This window comes from Schistocerca serialis, chromosome 2 (assembly GCF_023864345.2).
Source record: "Schistocerca serialis cubense isolate TAMUIC-IGC-003099 chromosome 2, iqSchSeri2.2, whole genome shotgun sequence".
In the NCBI taxonomy this organism is placed as follows: Eukaryota; Metazoa; Arthropoda; class Insecta; order Orthoptera; family Acrididae; genus Schistocerca; species Schistocerca serialis.
Genome location: NC_064639.1, coordinates 799,822,821 through 799,847,112, shown reverse-complemented (window position 1 = coordinate 799,847,112; position 24,292 = coordinate 799,822,821). Strand labels below are relative to the sequence as shown.

Sequence of the window (24,292 nt, the reverse complement as noted above, 5' to 3'; positions counted from 1 at the left end):
AATGACGGGATTTTAGAAAAGTGAATCTTTCATTCTTTTGCGCACTTAGTTGTCGGCTCATACGAGTGTAATCTCAAAAGTAAGGTCTCCTATTTTTTTATAAGTACAGAACTCTGTGTGGCAGTTGGTCACACTGTTATAAAGAGTGCTTCACGTGTTGTGTCTAAACATACGCACGCCGCGCTGAGATGCTCAGTCTTGGCTTGGCAGCCGTTGAGATTGGAGCTCCCGTTGGATGTTACCGCCAAGTGCGAATTGCTCGCAGTTACCCGGTTTTTGAACGCAAAGGGCACTGCGCCGATTGAAATCCATCGCCAATAGACGGAAGAGTATGGTGAGTCGTGCATGGATGTCAAAAATGTTCGTAAGTGGTGTAGAGAGTTTGCAGCTGGTATGACCGAAATTCACGACGAACAAAGGAGCGGGAGACCGTCAGTTTCTGAGGAGACAGTGTTGAAGGTTGAGCAAAGCATGCGTGAAGGTCGGCGGATCACCCTGGATGATCTCTGCACGTTGGTTCCTGAGGTTTCCCGAAGCACCGCTCACAGAATTTTAACGGAAACATTGAACTACCGCAAGGTGTGCGCAGAATGGGTGCCACGCATGCTGACTGAGGCCCACATGGGGCATCGAGTTGATGCTTCCCGTTCATTTCTTCACCGCCTTCCAGCCGAACAGGACAACTTTCTGGACTCAATTGTCACGGGTGACGAAACTTGGGCATACCACTTTACGCCTGAGACCAAGCAACAATCACGCCACTGGCGACATCTTTCTTCACCGAATACGCGGCGGAAATTCAAACAAACGCAGTCTGCCGGTAAAGTCATGACAACCGTTCTTAGGGATCGGAAAGGGGTATTGTTGGTCGACTTTACGCTCACTGCGACCACAATTAACGCTAACAGGTACTGTGAGACTCTGAAAAAACTCAAACGGGGTATTCAGAACCAGAGAAGAGGAATGTTGAGCAAGGACGTACACATTCTGCATGACAACGCTCGCCCACACATGCTCGGGAAACCGTTGCTGCCGCGCGGGATTAGCCGAGCGGTCTTAGGCGCTGCGGTGATGGACTGTGCGGCTGGTCCCGGCGGAGGTTCGAGTCCTCCCTCAGGCATGGGTGAGTGTGTTTGTCCTTAGGATAATTTAGGTTAAGTAGTGTGTAAGCTTAGGGACTGATGACCTTAGCAGTTAACTCCCATAAGATTTCACACACATTTGAACATTTTTTGAACAAACCGTTGCTCTCCTGCAACAGTTTCGGTGGAACATAATCATCCATCCACCCTATAGTCCTGACGTGGAGCCCAGTGACTATCACCTGTTCCCTAAGTTAAAAGAACATTTAGCCGAAAAGCAATTCGGCTCAGACGACGAGGTGAAAGAAGAGGTTCATGACTTTCTGAACAGCATGGCGGCGAGCTGGTATGACATGGGTATACAAAAACTGCTACAGCGTCTACAAAAATTCATCGACAGAAATGGTGATTATGTCGAAAAAAGCTAAATTTTCAAGCTGTAAATTGATGTAAACCATTCTAGAAATAAACAGGTCTATGTACTTATAAAAAATTTAGGAGACCTTAGTTTTGGGATAACCCTCGTAGTTCTGAGATTGGTTTTCAGGAGTTTGCCTGCGGTTGTAATTGTCAGAATTAGTGGCAACCTCCTAAATATTCTCATTTGGGACTCCCTCTTCGCCGCACTCAGCTTGCCTGGTATGTGGCTGAAACGTCCATGACTCTATATGTGTCATTACTCAAGCAACTTGATTTACCTAGAGAATGAAAAATATACAGGGCTATTACAAATGATTGAAGCGATTTCATAAATTCACTGTAGCTCCATTCATTGACATATGGTCACGACACACTACAGATACGTAGGAAAACTCATAAAGTTTTGTTCGGCTGAAGCCGCACTTCAGGTTTCTGCCGCCAGAGCGCTCGAGAGCGCAGTGAGACAAAATTGCGACAAGAGCCGAGAAAGCGTATGTCGTGCTTGAAATGCACTCACATCAGTCAGTCATAACAGTGCAACGACACTTCAGGACGAAGTTCAACAAAGATCCACCAACTGCTAACTCCATTCGGCGATGGTACGCGCAGTTTAAAGCTTCTGGATGCCTCTGTAAGGGGAAATCAACGGGTCGGCCTGCAGTGAGCGAAGAAACGGTTGAACGCGTGCGGGCAAGTTTCACGCGTAGCCCGCGGAAGTCGACGAATAAAGCAAGCAGGGAGCTAACCGTACCACAGCCGACGGTTTGGAAAATCTTACGGAAAAGGCTAAAGCAGAAGCCTTACCGTTTACAATTGCTACAAGCCCTGACACCCGATGACAAAGTCAAACGCTTTGAATTTTCAGCGCGGTTGCAACAGCTCATAGAAGAGGATGCGTTCAGTGCGAAACTTGTTTTCAGTAATGAAGCAACATTTTTTCTTAATGGTGAAGTGAACAGACACAATGTGCGAATCTGGGCGGTAGAGAATCCTCACGCATTCGTGCAGCAAATTCGCAATTCACCAAAAGTTAACGTGTTTTGTGCAATCTCACGGTTTAATGTTTACGGCCCCTTTTTCTTCTGCGAAAAAAAACGTTACAGGACGCGTGTATCTGGACATGCTGGAAAATTGGCTCATGCCACAACTGGAGACCGACAGCGCCGACTTCATCTTTCAACAGGATGGTGCTCTACCGCACTTCCATCATGATGTTCGGCATTTCTTAAACAGGAGATTGGAAAACCGATGGATCGGTCGTGGTGAAGATCATGATCAGCAATTCATGTCATGGCCTCCACGCTCTCCCGACTTAACCCCATGCGATTTCTTTCTGTGGGGTTATGTGAAAGATTCAGTGTTTAAACCTCCTCTACCAAGAAACGTGCCAGAACTGCGAGCTCACATCAACGATGCTTTCGAACTCATTGATGGGGACATGCTGCGCCGAGTGTGGGAGGAACTTGATTATCGGCTTGATGTCTGCCGAATCACTAAAGGGGCACATATCGAAAATTTGTGAATGCCAAAAAAAACTTTTTGAGTTTTTGTATGTGTGTGCAAAGCATTGTGAAAATATCTCAAATAATAAAGTTATTGTAGAGCTGTGAAATCGCTTCAATCATTTGTAATAACCCTGTATAATTAAAAATGCGCAAGAGAAGATCACTTCGTTATATGAAGCTGCCGCACTAGCCTAGTGTTTGATTTTGTATTGGGTTACTCTGGTTGACTTGTTCTCTACTGTTGACGGACTTGGGTGTGTTTACGGAACGGTTGACTCGCAACTTCTCCTGTGAAATTGCTCGCTCCCTGTCTCCGGACAGGTCGAACTCAGAACGTAATATTTATGTTCTCCAGCTAAGCGGTCGGCGTTTAGTGGTTACGGGCTGGAACCCGAGCACCGTTCGGCGCGTTTAACGGGCAGCGGGTCTTTCTATCTTGCAGAACAGAAATAATGTGTCAGCGATTGGTTGCGACGGTGGCGTTTATACTACTGTCCATTAAAGTTGCTACATCACGAAGATGACGTGCTACAGACGCAAAATTTAACCGATAGGAAGAAGATGCTGTGATATGCAAATGATTAGCTTTTCAGAGCATTCGCACAACGTTGGCGCCGGTGGCGACGCCTACAACGTGCTGACATGAGGAAAGTTTCCAAATGATTTCTCATACACAAACAGCAGCTGACCGGCGTTGCCTGGTGAAACGTTGTTGTGATGCCTCGTGTAAGGAAGAGAAATGCGTACCATCACGTTTCCGACTTTGATAAAGGTAGGATTGTAGCCTATCGCGATTGCGGTTTATCGTATCGCGACATTGCTGCTCGCGTTGGTCGAGATCCAATGACTGTTAGCAGAATATGGAATCGGTGGGTTCAGGAGGGTAATATGGAACGCCGTCTGGATCCCAACGGCCTCGTATCACTAGTAGTCGAGATGACAGGCATCTTATTCGCATGGCTGTAACGGATCGTGCAACCACGTCTCGATCCCTGAGTCAACAGATGGGGACGTTTGCAAGACAACAGCCATCTGCACGAACAGTTCGACCACGTTTGCAGCAGCATGGACTATCAGCTCGGAGACCACGGCTGTGGTTACTCTTGACGCTGCATCACAGACAGGAGCTCCTGCGATGGTGTACTCGACGACGAACCTGGGTGCACGAATGGCAAAACGTCATTTTTACGGATGAATCCAGGTTCTGTCACATCCGTGTTTGGCGACATCGCGGTGAACGCACATTGGAAGCGTGTATTCGTCATTGCCATACTGGGGTATCACCCTGCGTGATGCTATGGGGTACCATTGGTTACACGTCTCGGTCACCTCTTGTTCACAGTGATGGCACTTTGAACAATGGACGCTACATTTCCGATGTATTACGGCCCGTGGCTCTACCCTCCATTCGATCCCTGCGAAACCTTACATTTCAGCAAGATAATGCATGTTGCAGGCCCTGTTCGGGCCTTTCTGGATACAGAAAATGTTCGACTGCTGCCCTGGCCAGCACATTCTCCAGACTTCTCACCAATTGAAAACGTCTGGTCAATGGTGGCCGAGCAACTGGCTCGTCACAATAGGCCAGTCACTACTCTTGATGAACTGTGGTAACGTGTTGAAGCTGCATGGTCAACTGTACCTGTACACGCCATCCAAGCTCTGTTTGACTCAATGCCCAGGCGTATCAAGGCCGTTATTACAGCCAGAGGTGGTTGTTCTGTGTACTGATTTCTCAGGATCTATGCACCCAAATTGCGTGAAAATGTAATCGCATGTCAGTTCTAGTATAATATATTTGTCCAAAGAATACTCGTTTATCATCTGCAATTCTTCTTGGTGTAGCAATTTTAATGGCCAGTAGTGTAGATAGCTAGCTTACGGATAGTGGTCAGAAGGAATCAGAAAAATGAAACGCACAGAGAGGGACTCTGGCAGCGGCAGGATGGCGCGCGGCTGGTGAGGTGTGGCGTACCTTGATGGCGTCGCGCACCTGCTCGGCCCAGGCGACGCGGCGGCCGGCGACGACGACGAACTTCCCCCAGGAGAAGGCGCGCAGCAGCGCCACCACCGACTTGGAGATCTTGCTGGAGGGCGGCAGCGTGCGGGCGAACGTGAAGTACACGCGCTTGTCCGACACCAGCGTGTCCGCGCACTTCTGCAACACACAGCGCGTGCCACTCGTTCGTCACCGCCTGCAACACTTATGGTAGTGTACAAGTTGACACGCACCAGAACGAATAGTGGTCATATTACTCTGGTTGTTGTTAAGGGCACTAACCACTCATCTCTACTCTTAATTTAGGCAAGCATGGATATGTAATCCAACCAAAACAGGAGTATGTATACATATACGTAAATGTGATGACATCTGGTGCCAACTAAATAGCAACAGATGCAAGAATGCTGCGTGCTTGTCTCTAGGTGGTAATACGAGGTGAAGTCACAATGTTTTGTATACTAACTCGAAAAAATATGTTTACATAATTAATTTTTGTTTGTTTGAAGGTACATGTCTGCGGTCCTGGAACACGCCGAAACCCCAAAGTCATGATACCTCGCCGTTGGGCAAGCCATAACAAAATGGCGTAGCCCTTGGATAAAGTGGAGTATTTTGCAGTAATCGTTTGTTGCGTTTGATGAGAAACAACACAGGAACAATTTTTGCTGGCTTGCTAGAAGTATGTGGCAAGAATTCATCATCAAACGGCAGTGGTTGTGGGGTGCAGATGCGTCCATATGGCAAACAAGTCTGAATGATGAAGAAAGAAATAGAACAGCATCTGTTTGTGAAGAATTGGAAGTCGCAAGGGAAGCGGAGGCCCTGGTGTTCGAAGAGTGTGTGATAACAAGGGAGCCGATAGTGGAAAATGTCAAAATCAGTCATGGATAAGTTTTCAACATCTTGGACAACACTTTGAATGTGACCGAAGCAGCCTCGCGCTGGGTTCCGTGATTTTTAACGTCCATTTGAAAAACCTTCCGAACCGAGACAGAAGCTGTGTCAGGCCAGTCCAGCTACCTAGTCACCATGGACGACTCAGTAGGAGCCCCTGACAAAGGAAGAAAGTAAGGAATGGAAATATATGGTTTCACCATCGCAGAAAAAGACGAAGGCTCAATCATTATTGGGCAAGGTGACGCAGAATGTTTCTTGTGACTACAATGGCATGGTGCTAACCGTCCCAGGAGCGAGGCATCTCGGAAAGCTACCCAAAGCGGTGCTTTTGTTTCACAACAAAGCCTCACCTCTTTTTGTGCTGATGACAGTAATACTTGCTGCTTCTTTGGGCTGCCAGATTTTGCCTTAACCGACCTACTCATCCCCCTCCCCCCTCCGCGTTTTCCAGACATTCTAGTGACTTATTTCTTTCCCCAGATGAAGAAATTAAGCGATACGCATTTCCAGAATGATCACTTGGTGACTTCCAAGGTGGAACGTTTCCTGAACACCCAAAATACAGACTTTATGACCAAAATCTCCACCAAGTCATCCATTGTTAAGGAAAAAAGTGTCCTTCTGAAGGGCTAATATGTAGAAATTTGGATGGTAGCTGACTTTTTGAGGTGATAAGTGAAAGGTACAGCATTATGAGACCGCCAAGAGCTATTGCAATACACATTTATTTATTGAGAACCAGCTGCGGTCAAGCCACCATCTTCAAGCCACGGATACCATTACATCAGTTTAACGAAAGGTTCCTTGGCATGCAGTAAATAATTACGACCAATTGGAGCAAGTACATGGTGTAAGCGATAGCAGTTTACAACGTACCACAGAAGTATCTGGGAAGTCGAGACGAACAAATCGGTACAGGACACTTGCAATCTGTGAAGCCGGGAAAAGCCTCCAATTTTGCCTACAAAAGCCACCTAAGCTACAGCGCATGCACGCCGCGCGAGGTTTTAGCAAAATTGCACTTCAGTATTAATCACCCATTTGTCTTGCACTTACAAAATGTAAAATTTACATTTGTGCCAATTTTACCTCAAAATATTGTGAGTTGTAACAGTATAAAATTAACGATTAAATCATGTTGTTTGTCTGGTCTTCTTACCACGAAACGACAGCATAAAATTAACGATTAGATCATCTTGTTTATCTGGTCTTCTTACTATGAAACGACTCTGCTTGTAAGGGTTAAATGCAGATCGAATTGTAAATATGATTCGTTTTTGTCTAAAGTTTACAAAAGTCCCTTTACTTTCATTATCCTCTCAGGGAAGCTTACATTAATAATGTTAACGAAATAGCTGACTAAGCTGTTGGCGTAAGAGAGTGAGAGGATGTTGAAATCTCGCGCAGCGTACGTACGCTGTAGCTTAGGTGGCTTTTGTAGGCCTATTCGAGGCTGTCTCTCGGACTGATAGACCTCAAGTGTGCTGTATCACACGTTCGTCTCGACTTCCCCCACATCACTATGGTGCATTGTAAACAGTTATTGTTTACACCCTGTGTAAGTGATATATGTTGCAACTGTTAATAATTATGTACTTGACGTCACGAAGCCTTCCGTTATTCTGATGTAAAGATAGTCATGAACTGAATGTGGCTCTTGATTGGTGTTGTTGTTACGTCTACATCTATGTGACTACTCTGCAACTTACACTTAAGTGTTTGGTAGATGGTTCATCGTGCAGTGGAGACGGGACCATCGGGATTCGACCGTCGATGAATGGAAACGTGCTACACTAGGTCACTGGCCGTCTCCACAGACGCCATCATCGAGGTGAACGGCGACTCGAAACGTACAGCGCGCCAAGGGCGCAGTCTGTTGGGAACAGAATTATGCTATGGGAGACATTCTCCTGTGCTTGCATGGAACCTTTGGTAGTAATCGAAGACACGCTGACAGCAGCGAACCACCTGAATCCCTTCATGCTTGATGTCTTTCAGCAGAATAATTGTCCTGTCTCTGAGCCAGAACCATGCTACAGTGGTTTGGGGAGCATTATAGTGAACTCACGTTGATGTACCGGCAACCAAATTCACCTGATGTAAATCCTGGGACGTTATAGGGCGCCATCACCATGCACGCAAATCAGCTGCCCGTTATTTATGCGAATTACATGACCTGTGCGTAGACATAAAATGCCACATATCTCCACAAACCTACCAACAAACTGTCGGATCCCTGATACGCAGAATCAGTGATGTACGTCGTTCCAAAGGAGAACAAACAAGCTGTTAAGCAGGTGGTCATAATGTTTCGACTCAGCAGTCTAGAAACTTTTCGTCTAGTTTTGTTCGATAGTACCTGCCATGGGAATTTGTGACAGTTTTTGAACGTCCTGTATATTACTTCAGAGGTCAGTATCACTCCAAACTACCTTCTGGATATTTTATTGAGCTAGTTTCAGTGCCACGAAAACATTTTCATTGTATGTGATTAGAGCGCTCCCTATTTTCCATAACAGACGATCCGTTCTCTCTGGCATAACCATTATTTGTACTGTGTGATTTATATCATGGTGTTGAATGGAAAACATCGTTTCAGCTGATGTCTCCGGAAGCCTCCACCAGACTGTCTATGGCAATTCAAAATGATATTCCATTACGCCACCATTCAACCATTTATTATGTGAAAGAGACGCTTCGGTACCTCGTGTGTCGAATTAGTGACAGAGTAATGGCGTAAGAAGTTGAAGTACCATATTTTCTGTTTGCAATGTATTACACGCTGCTGCCGCGAAGTACTATCGATCCCGGTCGCCCCTAGATCCGGCCAGTGCTGCCTCTTCCCTCCAGTGACGTGTTTACTGTGGTGTCACCGCCAGACACCACACTTGCTAGGTGGTAGCCTTTAAATCGGCCGCGGTCCGTTAGTATACGTCGGACCCGCCTGTCGCCACTGTCAGTGATTGCAGACCGAGCGCCGCCACACGGCAGGTCTAGAGAGACTTCCTAGCACTCGCCCCAGTTGTACAGCAGACTTTGCTAGCGATGGTTCACTGACAAATTACGCTCTCATTTGCCGAGACGATAGTTAGCATAGCCTTCAGCTACGTCATTTGCTACGACCTAGCAAGGCGCCATTATCAGTTGCTATTTATCTTGTGATGCATGTACAGTCAGACCGATGTTCACCAATTATGGATTAAAGTTAAGTATTCCACAGCTACGTCCTGTTTTTGCTAGTTCATTTCCGTGTCCTGTCCCAGACCTCACGCCAGCCTGCGTGAGCTTAAACGCGTGCCTTTCGGCTACCCGTCACAGTGGATTGGCGCTCTTGACAGTCCACAACATTTACTATAGCAGCCAGCGCGCCCATTGGAACAGTTAGCTGGTAATTGTTGACTACGGGGACGGTGAGAGATTACAGCAGCCTTGGTGGAGCTTGGTGGTTGGGCGTTCTCAGATCTGAATGGTGTCTCTAATTTTCCTTTCGTCACGTTACCCAAGGTACTGTGTAGTCAGAGATAGAGCGGCAACATCATTTGGTTTACGTTCGAGAAAGAGGGACCCAAAAATCTTCAGTATTGTTACAAATGATCACTCAGGGGACTACCATGTTGCTACAAGAAAACATACAAGATTTACCATTATATCTCTGCTGCGCACAACAATTGGCTGGTATCATCCATGCCAATTAATTTAGAGAGTGAGTTCGGTATTTTCCACAGGTGTGACCGTGACTACGTCTTCTGTGCATATTCGGACACGAAAGATACTAATGTTTCTTCTTTTGTGTACGTGTCGTCTGAAATCACGGTAGTTTAAATTTTAAAAAAAGGTTCAAATGGCTCTGAGCACTATGGGACTTAACTTCTATGGTCATCAGTCCCCTAGAACTTAGAACTACTTGAACCTAACTAACCTAAGGACATCACTCAACACCCAGTCATCACGAGGCAGAGAGTTTAAGTTCCATAACCTGCCAAAGTACCTGTCACTTAGTAATTACCACACGTTTTTCTAACACAGGGTGTCCATGGCGTCCCGTCAGATTTCAAAATATCGTAATTTGACGGTTATTTATTGAAGATTTCACTTTGACAGAATGAAATGGCGGCAGATTAGGAGAAGACGCAATGTGACATCTGGTATACAGAATCGAAATCTGCGGCAACGGTACTGGGGAACTATCGACACCAGTATGGGAGCGCATCACCGGCTAAAACAAGCATAATGAGGTGGTTCAAAAACTTTAAAGATGCAGGCAGTGTCAAAGACCTTCCTCTAAACGGACGTTTTCTGTGTCTCAAGCACGTGTTGTTAGAATGCATGCAGCATTTCAGTGCAGCCCTTAAAAGTTACGTCATCATTCACTATGTGAATTGCAGGAAGCGCGACCAGCTGTCCGTAGAGCGTTACATAAACGGTTACGGCTTTTTTTCATACAAAGTCCAAATGGTCCAAGTATTGCATCGAAGCGATAGTCCTCTGTGGCATGCATTCGCGTGTTCCGTTTTGGTCTCTATAGCTGCGAACAATGATTACTTGAAAAGAGTGTGTAGCCAGATGAACCAACGTTCCGTATATCTGGACTTCTGATTGGCACATTAGAATTTGGGGCTCCGGAAGACCACACAACACATGTGAAGAGATCCGTGATAACTCGAAACTTATTGTTTTGATTATAAGGCGTTGGGATTTTGGACACCTTACATGTCGGGTGCCTCCGTTTTACGTATCGTTTATAGAGTTGCAAGACACTGGTTTTGCAACTTGGGATGGGTTTTTGTGTGTATGTTTCGCTTGTTTGAGATTTAATGTTCGTGGCATCGAAAGTGACGAGAATAACACCCTTACGTAAATTTGCATGTTTTAGTCAGGTAGAAACAGGGTGGAAGCATCACGGGAGGAGAAGGCAGTTTTAGTTAGCCACGCTGTGACACAATGGTCTGCAGAGTCGCAGCCTAGTCAATGTCAAGTGCAGGTGATGGGCACGGCAGACAACCGGGGGAAGAACAGTATATCACGTGAGCTGCCTGTGAGGACGTAACTTACCACTCTGGTGGATGATGGAGTGTTAGTAAGGAGGGTAACAGACCTGGCTATTCACTTGAAAACCAACCAATTATATGACACTGTACTTATTAAGCCATTTGCTGATTGGCCAGCCATGGCTACTAGAAATGAAAGAGAAACTGCCATTGGCTGTTCCATTCAGTGTCAAACCCCGTTGTAGAGGGAAGGGAAACTAGGCTGAGGAGATGTGCAACTGCCCAAAGCAACAGGCACTTTCCCTTTTCTCTCTTCCCCATTTCTCTCTGACGTGATGACAGGGAAAAGAGATATATTGGTGTGAACACTTTCTTCAACCGGCTCCAAAATTCAGTTCTGGCTCTGTTCTTTTCTTAAATCTCCTGAACTGCAAACGAAGAGAGTCAATACAGCAAAATTCTTGTGAGAAGTGCGAGGGCAGAGTAACACACGGAAAGCCAGCCTTGCGCTTGTGCCTAGCCATTAAAAGTAGACTAGGTTGAAGTTAACGTTTTTCGCTTCACGAAAACGTAGGGCAAGTTTTGTGGTATAGAATCAGCCAAGTTTAGTATAGGATTTTCATAGATTTACAGACCCGACGACACACAGCAGCAGCCAAGCCGACGACGCTGTGAAACACAAGATACAGAACGTAACACGCCATTAAATGTAAGCCAGTTTTTACTCCAGTGATATGAAGCTCAAAGAAGGAAGACCTGTTCTCCTTGTAGTATTTCCCGAAATTAACGTATTTTTCTTCGTGCGCTCGATGGCCACGTTTGGTTAACATTTGTGGAGAAAGAATAAAATTTGTTACAGCAAGTAACGTTGTCCAGCTCGACACTAAGAAAGTTTCCACCAGAGTATATCTCTCACTTAAAATAATTAACTATCCTTAATTTTGTGCTATTATTGATCATTTTTATTTTATGTTATTTGAGAAATTTAATACCGGGATCCCCCTGTCAGAGCAGGCGACACCTGAGATTGCTTCTGTACTATCATGGGCAAAAGTATCCAAACGACCTGAATTATGATCCGCCTGATTTGCATGCAACCAAAATAACGTAGCTGTCTAGCCGCTCCTCTAATCGCTTTGCGGTACAGTCTTTCGACTATACAAAATGGATACCACAAGAGACCACTAGACAACACTGGTCTTTAAAGCAATCAGTGCGATGTAACATCACACCATGATAAATGTAAAAACTAGAAAAAATACGTAATTAGAGATGAGTTAGTCCCTAACGCTTGGACAGGTTACAATGATTTTCAAAAGCGTTACCATCTCATTACTATCTGAAACAACTAACTGTGGCACATAAACTATGTAGCAATCCTTAAACAAAGTAAATGTTTGCATGAACAAGATATTCTGAGACAATGTCTGGACTAAGAGAGGTCTATGACAGTTCGAAGTGTTTTTCCTCTGTATAAGGTTTTCCCACACCTGCTAAATGTCCCAGTGACGATTGGTTTTTGCATAAACTGGTCGTGAAAGGAACTAGTTTGATAAAACGCGATGAACAGCGGTAAACGCTCTATAGAAACGCCAATATTAATGGAGTATAATCAGTAACGTCACTGTACTAATTACTCATGAAGAATTATTTGCCCACATGTTTGAACTATAAATGACATGACGAAAGTTTTTGTTCAGGATCTGGACAGAAACCCAGCAGACGTAGCCACTACTAACTAAAATACGCTTTCGCACCTGCCCGGGACTTGATCAAGGCAACGATCATCAAGAGAGGTGAAATATAAAAGTTTTCACCAGTATCAGTTAACACATCTGAACTTGAAACGGAATGACGAAATTATTTCTACTACATCAGGACCATTATCGCCCTGTTAACTAACCACAAAAGACGTTTAATATATTCTCCTTCACGAGTAACCGTGCATGCATGTGCTGAGAATTGGAATGCTATGAGTTAAAATGTTGTGATGGGATTTTCTACCCAGCACGTTATCGGATTGCTAACTAAGTGCCGGCCGCGGTGGCCGTGCGGTTCTAGGCGCTCCAGTCCGGAGCCGCGCTGCTGCTACGGTCGCAGGTTCGAATCCTGCCTCGGGCATGGATGTGTGTGATGTCCTTAGGTTAGTTGGGTTTAAGTAGTTCTAAGTTCTAGGGGACTAATGACCACAGCAGTTGAGTCCCATAGTGCTCAGAGCCATTTTGTTAACTAAGTAAAATCAGATGTCAGAAATAGAATTTATTTACCAGCAGCGAGCTGTATCAATATGAAATGACGGTAAAATTTATTTTGCTTGCCCGGGAATCGAACCCGGCGCGTTCTGACGCAGTTTCCCATCCATAAATAGACGTTAAGTATCAACTGCTTGATCGCCAGTAGTGAGATGCTCGCATGTTTCACTAGAAATAACGGTACCTATCGTTATTGTTGACTATTCATGAACAGATATTAAATATGCAAAATATTTTTCGGTGGTAGGTCAGTGTGCACATGCTAGGGCGTAAAATGAAATTATGAATATGTTTGTGATGGACCAGGATTTCAACCAAGATACGTTCCACTCCTAGAGATCCGAATTAGAATTCCAGTGGAGGACCAAAAATTGCAACGTCTCAACTTCAAATTAAATATGAACACTGTGAACGAAAGAGCCATTCCTAAATTAAATGAAATACACTTTTTAGTGCTAGTTTACTGGCGACAGAGTTTGTGCCTTCGGGGGCTGCCGTCTTTGTTATGGTGCCATTTGAACAGGCTCTGACGCTGTTGGTAGTGAAGGGATATTGTGTTTAATGCGTATTCTGAACCACTGTGCGACCTGAAATTCTGAACTTGACGTTACCATAGGTGAATAAGATCTTTCCGTGAATGTTAAAAATGGACGCCATGAGTGAGAATCGAACCTATACCCCGCCATTAGCAAACTACGATCAACCGAGCAGACCACTGCAACTCACAGTTGGCAATGTCCTGATTGTGTTGTTCTGTCCGACGATGCGCCTAGAAGCTGTGAAAAAATCCTGTTTTCTCGATTAACTGGTTAATTACCTTCTAGTTTCTAATACAGGTATTATTCTAATCTCATGACTGCGTGATATAAGGACCTTTCTAGTCTTCATAGCTCCGATTTGATGCCAATATGAAATTTTTTCTATGGCAACTAATGTTTTAGTTCGCGAAATACAACTTCAGTCTGTGAGGTTACCAGATAATTCGATGATTACTGTCATGATTGCCATTATTATCTTCATTATGCTGCTACTACACATGTGATTGAAGGAAAGGTATATGCTCTTTGATCGTTTTTAGAACCATCTGCCAAAATATAGTAATTATGGAGTTCCTTCCATGTATAGGGAATACGTTTCGATTTAATTTCGGAAATCTCCAGTTCTTCGTTAATCACATTACAATTAAATTAATTGCTGAAGACTTTATTTGAGCGCAGAAATCGTGTTGTTTTTATTTATTTATTTGCGCGTAGCAAGAATGCTTGTAAAATGCGAAATCTGGAGGTAAAACACTATTCAAAATGCAGCGATGTTAATGTCTGCCGTTAAATGTCAAGTGTATGCATTACAGATGACTTGGTCAGACTGTTGTGAATCATAAGGGAGTTACATTACTGGTGATTAATATCTCCCTCATTTTTTATGTCGTGTTTAATAAACTACTGAAAAACCATATGCAGTATGTAATATAGTAAAAAAATTGATTACAACTTATGATAACGGTACAAAAAAGTCTGCCTTCTTAAGGCAAAATACCCCAAATCAATATGAATTAGCAAGAGAAAGTTCAAAAATCATTCAGTGCAACACTTAAGTCAATATTATTTACAGAAGCAGAAGAAAAGGATTAACATGTATGCAATTCTGCAAATGTTGTGTCTATACATCCACGGACTAGAGAATAGAGGTAGCGATATAATGGCAGAGATGTTTTCATTCGACGTCTTTACTGATTGTTGATCTGACTTCGAGATTCTATTCTACAAATAAGGATGAAGTATTGTCGCCACAAGTATTTGAACCGACAGCAAGCTCAGTTTGCAATTTCATGTCCAAACACTTTACCCCTACGCTAGCAGCCATCTGCGACAAATCTTGCCTCCTTGTCGCCTCAATCGTAGATTCGTCATCTAAACAGCGACGTAAATAGCGAAACCAGCTGGAGTTTCTGTTGAAACGAGCTTCCTGGAATCAAAATTATTCATTTCATACCTTCTATATCAGGATTTTTAATGAGAATGATAAGATATTAGTGAGTGAATTTAGAGGGAAACTTTTGCACCAGTCCAGGAAGTAATTCGGAGGCCACATTGCTTCTGAATGTATGCTGCAACGTTTCCAATTCTCCATGAGACTGGTGACAGGCAGAGACGCCTGCTAACGCGAGAAATCTCTTCAGCTTGTAACCATAGGACGATCTAGCGCAACACAGACGTGGTAGGGCCAGCGTTAACTCTAGCGCCATTTGCTACCACTTTGACGGGGACCTGAATTAACAAACGTAAAGGGCAATTAGCTAAGACGGCAACTTGAACATCAGGTATAAATATCGGGGGAATTATTTACGGGCCCCTCCTCTCAAGTAGCTGTCGTTGGAATTTTTGTTATTACATCTTATAAGAACTGCAAACTAGAAAAAAATTATTTTCCAGGAGGGATTAGGTTCTGTAGTATCACCTGACTCTGTTAACAGAATGAGAAAAATAGTATTCTTTTTGCTATTAAATAATTTTTATTACGTAGGATTTCTTTGGCACTACTGCAGACACATAACAACACAGGTGAAACCACAGCATATCACTGATTACAAAACGCGAACATCAACAAAGACATTTCATAAACTGCGAATAACACATTATTTCATCTATATCTATATTTCACAAGCCACACTAAGGTGTATGATACAGGGCCTTATACATACCACTATCATTTCCCCATTTGATTACACTAGGCGCGAATTTTTCGTAGGAAGAACGATTGCTAGTAAACCTCAGTGTGCACGAGCATCTCTCTAATTTTATCCCCATGGTCCTTCCGCGTGATGTAAGTAGGAAGAATCCATATACACTCCTGGAAATGGAAAAAAGAACACATTGACACCGGTGTGTCAGACCCACCATACTTGCTCCGGACACTGCGAGAGGGCTGTACAAGCAATGATCACACGCACGGCACAGCGGACACACCAGGAACCGCGGTGTTGGCCGTCGAATGGCGCTAGCTGCGCAGCATTTGTGCACCGCCGCCGTCAGTGTCAGCCAGTTTGCCGTGGCATACGGAGCTCCATCGCAGTCTTTAACACTGGTAGCATGCCGCGACAGCGTGGACGTGAACCGTATGTGCAGTTGACGGACTTTGAGCGAGGGCGTATAGTGGGCATGCGGGAGGCCGGGTGGACGTACCGCCGAATTGCTCAACACGTGGGGCGTGAGGTCTCCACAGTACATCGATGTTGTCGCCAGTGGTCGGCGGAAGGTGCACGTGCCCGTCGACCTGGGACCGTACCGCAGCGACGCACGGATGCACGCCAAGACCGTAGGATCCTACGCAGTGCCGTAGGGGACCGCACCGCCACTTCCCAGCAAATTAGGGACACTGTTGCTCCTTGGGTATCGGCGAGGACCATTCGCAACCGTCTCCATGAAGCTGGGCTACGGTCCCGCACACCGTTAGGCCGTCTTCCGCTCACGCCCCAACATCGTGCAGCCCGCCTCCAGTGGTGTCGCGACAGGCGTGAATGGAGGGACGAATGGAGACGTGTCGTCTTCAGCGATGAGAGTCGCTTGTGCCTTGGTGCCAATGATGGTCGTATGCGTGTTTGGCGCCGTGCAGGTGAGCGCCACAATCAGGACTGCATACGACCGAGGCACACAGGGCCAACACCCGGCATCATGGTGTGGGGAGCGATCTCCTACACTGGCCGTACACCACTGGTGATCGTCGAGGGGACACTGAATAGTGCATGGTACATCCAAACCGTCATCGAACCCATCGTTCTACCATTCCTAGACCGGCAAGGGAACTTGCTGTTCCAACAGGACAATGCACTTCCGCATGTATCCCGTGCCACCCAACGTGCTCTAGAAGGTGTAAGTCAACTACCCTGGCCAGCAAGATCTCCGGATCTGTCCCCCATTGAGCATGTTTGGGACTGGATGAAGCGTCGTATCACGCGGTCTGCACGTCCAGCACGAACGCTGGTCCAACTGAGGCGCCAGGTGGAAATGGCATGGCAAGCCGTTCCACAGGACTACATCCAGCATCTCTACGATCGTCTCCATGGGAGAATAGCAGCCTGCATTGCTGCGAAAGGTGGATATACACTGTACTAGTGCCGACATTGTGCATGCTCTGTTGCCTGTGTCTATGTGCCTGTGGTTCTGTCAGTGTGATCATGTGATGTATCTGACCCCAGGAATGTGTCAATAAAGTTTCCCCTTCCTGGGACAATGAATTCACGGTGTTCTTATTTCAATTTCCAGGAGTGTATTAGCTGACTATTCATGTGTCGTAAGCTCTCGGTATTATAAAACTGTGCATACCGTCATGTGGGATCCCTCTGTTTCAGCGTCTACAACTAAAAGTTACTAAGCATCTCTCTGAAGCTTTCGTGCTTACTAAATAACCGTGTAACTAACGGTGTTGCTCTTGATTGGCTTTTAGAATTAAGAGTAGCTTTCAAGTATTTGTCACATGATTGATTTGTAAGGTATCAGTTAGCACACATGAACTTGAAACTAAATGACGAAATTTTTTGTGCTAAATCAAGACCCTTATCTCCCTGTTAACTAACTACGAAAGACGTCTTTTAATATACTTTCCTTCACAAGCAACCGCGTGAGCACGTGTTGCAAATTGCAAAGGTGTGATGTAAAATTTTGTGACAGGGTTTTGTACCCAGCACGTTATCGGATGGGAAAATAAGTAAAATCAAATGTTAAATATCGAATTCACCAGCAGCGAGATTTATCAATATGTAATAAAGATACACTCATTTTCTGCCCAGGAAACGAACCCGGCACCCATTGTAGCCCTTATCCATCCATTAACAGATATAAACTATTAACTGCTTGCTCACCAGTAGTAAGATGCTCACATATTTGACTAGAAGTAATGGTAGCTATCGTTATTGTTAACATCGAGTATAGGTTTAAGTGTCAGGAAGTCGTTTCTGAAAGTATTTGTATGGACCGTAGCCATGTATGGAAGTGAAACATGGACGATAAATAGTTTGGACAAGAAGAGAATAGAAGCTTTCGAAATGTGGTGCTACAGAAGAATGCTGAAGATTAGATGGGTAGATCATATTACTAATGAGGAGGTATTGAATAGAATTGGGGAGAGAAGGAGTTTGTGGCACATCTTGACTAGAAGAAGGGATCGGTTGGTAGGACATGTTCTGAGGCATGAGAGGATCACAAATTTAGTATTGGAGGGAAGCGTGGAGGGTAAAAATCGTAGAGGGAGACCAAGAGATGAATACACTAAGCAGATTCAGAAGGATGTAGGCTGCAGTACGTACTGGGAGATGAAGAAGCTTGCACAGGATAGAGTAGCATGGAGAGCTGCATCAAACCAGTCTCAGGACTGAAGACCACAACAACAACAACAACAACAACAACATCGTTATTGTTGACAATTCGTGAAGGGACGTTAAAAATGAAAATTATTTTTCGCTGATACTTCGGTGTGCACACACTATGGCTTACAAGGAAATTATAAATATTTTTGTACTGGACTAGGATTCCAACCCAGATTCGTTCCATTCATAGAGAACCAAATTCTAACTCCACTCCAGCACCAAAATTTTCTACGTCTCAAATTTACATTAAATATGAGCCCTGTGAACGTAATGCCCATTGGGTTATTAAATGGAAAAAAAATTTAGTGTGTGTTTACCTGAACAGAATTTCTGTCTTCTGCAACTACCGCCTTTCTTGTGGCGCAATTTAAAGAGGCTCTGACACTGTTGCTGGCGAAGGGATATGTGTTTATGCGGATTCTGAATTATGGTGTGACATAATATTCTTCACTTGACGTTAACAGAGATGCACTAGATCCGTTAGTGAGTGTTAAAAATGAACGACCTACGTGAGAATCGAACCCACACCACGCAATTATCGAATTAGTATCCACAACTATACCGTAACAGTAATTTCATGTGCAATGGATACGTACCAATTGCAGAATTTAAGGCTCTGCATCAATTCCGGTTCAGGTAGTGCAACATCATACACCAGCAGTATGCTCGTGATGCCAACTGCATTGTTGTTTTCACTTGATTCTGTAATCATCATCATCATCATCATCATCATCATCATCATCATCATTTAAGACTCATTATGCCTTTCAGCGTTCAGTCTGGAGCATAGTCCCCCTTATAAAATTCCTCCATGATCCCCTATTCAGTGCTAACATTGGTGCCTCTGATGTTAAACCTATTACATCAAAATCATTCTTAACCGAATCCAGGTACCTTCTCCTTGGTCTGCCCCGACTCCTCCTTCCCTCTACTGCTGAACCCATGAGTCTCTTGGGTAACCTTGCTTCTCCCATGCGTGTAACATGACCCCATCATCTAAGCCTGTTCGCCGTGACTGCTACATCTATAGAGTTCATTCCCAGTTTTTCTTTGATTTCCTCATTGTGGACACCCTCCTGCCATTGTTCCCATCTACTAGTACCTGCAATCATCCTAGCTACTTTCATATCCGTAACCTCAACCTTGTTGATAAGGTAACCTGAATCCACCCAACTTTCGCTCCCATACAACAAAGTTGGTCGGAAGATTGAACGGTGCACAGATAGCTTAGTCTTGGTACTGACTTCCTCCTTGCAGAAGATAGTAGATCGTAGCTGAGCGCTCACTGCATTAGCTTTGCTACACCTCGCTTCCAGTTCTTTCACTATGTTGCCATCCTGTGAGAATATGCATACTAAGTACTTGAAACCGTCCACCTGTTCTAACTTTGATCCTCCTATTTGGCACTCAATCCGTTTATATTTCTTTCCCACTGGCATTACTTTCGTTTTGGAGATGCTAATCTTCATACCATAGTCCTTACATTTCTGATCTAGCTCTGAAATATTACTTTGCAAACTTTCAATCGAATCTGCCATCACAACTAAGTCATCCGCATATGCGAGACTGCTTATTTTGTGTTCACATATCTTAATCTCACCCATCCAGTCTATTGTTTTCAACATATGATCCATAAATAGTATGAGCAACAGTGGAGACAGGTTTCAGCCTTGTCTTACCCCTGAAACTACTCTGAACCATGAACTCAATTTACCGTCAACTCTAACTGCTGCCTGACTATCCATGTCAAGATCTTTAATTGCTTGCAAAAGTTTGCCTCCTATTCTGTAATCACTGAAATCAAATCCCATAACCTCCCAACACGAGAGGTTTAATTTCGTTCCTCCATTCCTGCTGGGAGATTTGTTTTCTTATTGATCAGCTCTTTGCCTTCCTACCAGCGAAATGTGACAAAATGTGGCCTGTAATAGATCCACAACCCGCTATTTTAATGTTGTTGTAGGTGAAAGACTTTAATTTCCTCTTAAAACGTCTTAAGCAACAACGTTCTCTGATTTCCCAAAAATTAAATGCTCGTTGTCGAGGTAGGAAGAAAATCAAATGGTTCAAATGGCTCTGGCTCTAGAACTTAGAACTACTTAAACCTAACTAACCTAAGGACATCACACACATCCATGCTCAAGGCAGGATTCGAACCTGCGACCGTAGCGGTCACGCGGTTCCAAACTGAAGCGCCTAGAACCGCACGGCCACACCGGCCGGCCGAGGTAGGATGAGTTTTAAATGGAAGTCCCCAAAGTCTGGTGCAGGTATATCTCTTCGTCTGACGGCACTGTGTAAGTACTTATCCTAAGATGCATCACAAGTTCTGTTCGTATAGCTGTAGAAATCATTAGTTGAAGCAGAGTTTAGCACTTGTAGGTATGGTACTGCTATAAATATAGAAGTATTATATACTGAAAGCTGAGTTCATCTTTAAACTGAGGCGTATTTATAATACGGAAGCCACTGGAGATTAAATGTTCTTGATTTCCCCCACAGAGCATTCGAAGGCGTATACACACAATACTGAAAATGATGTAAACGATAAAAGTAGCATAGTCCATCTAAACTAATAACTCGTTCTTTACATCAAATTAAGTAATAATTGTAATGGCAGGATTCGTACCTCATTCTAACAGATTTCAAACCGAGCGCTTTAGCCACTACGCTAACTCGCCACTGGCTGAATGTGTTGTTACAGACGTGTGTGGCGTGCTTTAGCGAGAGCACCATGACCTGAATCACTACATGCTTTAAATATCTGAAAATGATTTCATTATTATTATGTATGAAGATTAGAGACAAAATAATTGCCACGATACTCAAAAAAATACTTAAGAGGAACTTATTTATGAAATATATTTCGTAGCATGTAGACGGGAATGAATGTGACTTCTGAGGCGAAGAAAGTGCTGTCCCGCTTGTATGGCACTTTGTTTCCTCTTTTCTTGTCATTAGGTTCTTACCTGCAATATCTCAGCTCAAGGAATTCGATAAAGGTCGCATTCTTGCGCTTTATGAAGATGGCTACAGTATCAGCGCCACTTCCCGTGCCCTAGGATACAGCAAATATACGATTCATCTCTTGTTAAAGAGGATGGCAGATGAAGGCCACGTCAACCGTCGCCGTCGCCCTAGGCGTCCACGGAGTATCAAGACAATAGTATACTCCAATGCAGTGATGACGACCCACTCAGGACAAGCACATAAATAAGGAACATCCTTCAGCTAAGCGTGTGTAGGTCGACCACACGACGACGTCTCAACGAGAAGGAAAAGTATGGACGAAAATCCGCGGTTATGGAAATGTTGAAAGAGCAACATAGGGCTGCTAGGTTAAACTTCGCTCTGGAGTACAGGAATAAGTCACTTTCATATTGGGAGCAAGTTATATTTACGGACGAGAAGGTGTTTTCTACTGCGCCAAATAGTTCTGTCCTTGTATATCGTCCATGTGGAGCAAGATTTGACAGAAACTATGTACATCAGAGGCAAAGGTGTGGACGAACGTCTGTCACAGTTTGAGGATGGATATCAGCAGATGGTTGTGGCGTTTTGTGGGAACTGGACCGTTCGCTTGCTAGTCATTACTACTGCCAAATACCGGAGAACATAATGCTTCCTTCTGTTCGTCAGATGTTTTCGGGAGGCAGTATAATATTCCAACATGACCGTTTCCCAGTCCATACAGCGAATTGTGTAAAACAATGGTTTCAAATGAATGGAGACATCGATCTCCTGGACTGGCCTCCAAAGGTTGCTGACCTCAAACCTGTAGAACACGTGTGGGCAGAGAGGGAGAAAATTATCAGATGTAGAAGACCTACACCAACATCCAAGGCATCACTGTCCGAAGCAGTTCATGATTCATGCGAAGAGCTGTCACAGAATAACAGATTCATCAGGAAACTTGTTGCCTCTGTTTCCCGGCGGCTAAATGCTGTTGTAGACGAGGATGGAAACTGGACAAGATACTGAATCCATTGTGTCATTAAGGAGGAAACTTTATGATAAAAGAACGTTTTGTCTACCGTTCGATTACTCTTATTGAGGATTTACGTTACTATGAACAAAAGGAAAATGTGTTTGCCTTAAACTTTTTTTCAAATGAAGGTGTAATATAACTAAATCGAAAACGACTGATCATCACCAGCTAAGACATTTAATTGAAAGAAGACCATAATATACACATAACTCAATTATTCTATTTCACTTTTGTTCAGCCATTTAAAGTACTATTCATTTTAAATTATTTTGTGGTGATTGATCAAGAAGATCAAGACGACTATGGGAACAATATATTTTTCACATGGCAAATGACGTCAAATCCGATGAGGCCATCAAAGTGAAAGAAATAATTTTGTTTGACGTCAATGACAAGGCATATTACTTTGAGTTATTTGTGCAGGCAGGACTCCAGTACCGACGGGAGCATAAAAGAGAGATTATTTTTATTTAATACTGAACACAATACCGAAAGCGAATAATCCGAAAAGTGCAAGTATGACACTATGTGAGTTCTGTACAAATACAATTACTTACTTAAATAACAGTAATTCCTTTTGCTTAATGCCCTGCTGCAAGATTTTGTATTGTATTGTATTGTACCACTTCGGTGACTTGTGTGTCGCCGACCGCGGTGGCCAAGCGGTTCTAGGCGCTTCAGTTCGGAACCGCGCGACTGCTACGGTCGCAGGTTCGAATCCTCCCTCGGGCATGGATGTGTGTGATGTATTTAGGTTAGTTAGGTTTAAGTAGTTCTATGTTCTAGGGGACTGATGACGTCAGATGTTAAGTCCCAGACTGTAGCGCCTAGAACCGTACGGCCACTCCAGTCGGCCAGACCTTAGCAAGTGGCAGAAATTTGTACACTTGACAACAAAAAAAGTGGATCACTGGCGAATGCAACCAACATAACGTAGCTGTGTTGCAGGTCCTCTAAACACCAAAACCCCGTGAGGTACAGTCGTTTGACTACACACAATGGGTACCGCAAGAGACTACTACAGACCAAAGGTCTTTATGGCAGTCAATCTAAGCGTCAGCTAATATCGTCATACAAAACATATTAGAAAACACGTTCTTAGGATGAGACACCCCATAACACTCATAAAATAACCTTAATTACAACAAGTGACACTCCAAAAGTTCTGATAAAACGGATTATTTTACATATATCGTACAATAATCCTTAATCAAAATTAAATACTTGAGACAATATATGGAATTAGAAAGCTGTACGGCAATTGGAAAAATGTTTTTCGCTCTCGAAAAAGTTTTACATCCACGTGCTGAAAGTCGCTCAACGGCGAGTGGCTCTGGAAACTGGATATTCGACGAACCAGTAAAAAAACGCTATCAACGGCAACAAGAGCTCTACGGAAATCTCGACATTAACAGCGAATCACCAGTAATATCATTGTTCTCGTTACACATCAACAGCTACGTGTACACAAATTTGAACTTTAAATGACATGACCAACGTCGTCGTTCTGGACCTGGATTCAAACCCAGCCCCTACAGCCATTGTAACTAATCTAAGCTTTGTCTGTGCCTTATTGAGACCCTATCACTAGGCATAAAGAGAAATGAAGTATAGACGTTTGCACCAGTATCAGCTATCAATTCAGATCCTGAAAATAAATGACGAAAATGTTTGTGCTGAACCGGGAATCCTGTCATAACAGTTACCTTCCTGGGAACTACCCCCAACGACGTTTAATATGGCGTCATTCACAAGGAACAAGGTATACTCCTGTTTAAAATTGAAATGCCATCATG

General features: G+C 44.0%; 1 protein-coding gene across 1 annotated transcript in view; it reads right to left on the bottom strand.

Annotated features, from left to right (window-relative positions):
- The window catches only part of LOC126456431 (guanylate cyclase 32E-like), a 566,897-nt gene that overhangs the window by 432,168 nt on the left and 110,437 nt on the right, over positions 1-24,292 (bottom strand). The window contains exon 3 of the mRNA XM_050092180.1: positions 4,983-5,165. Coding sequence (XP_049948137.1) covers positions 4,983-5,165 — 183 coding nt within the window. The remainder of the gene's footprint in view (positions 1-4,982; positions 5,166-24,292) is intronic.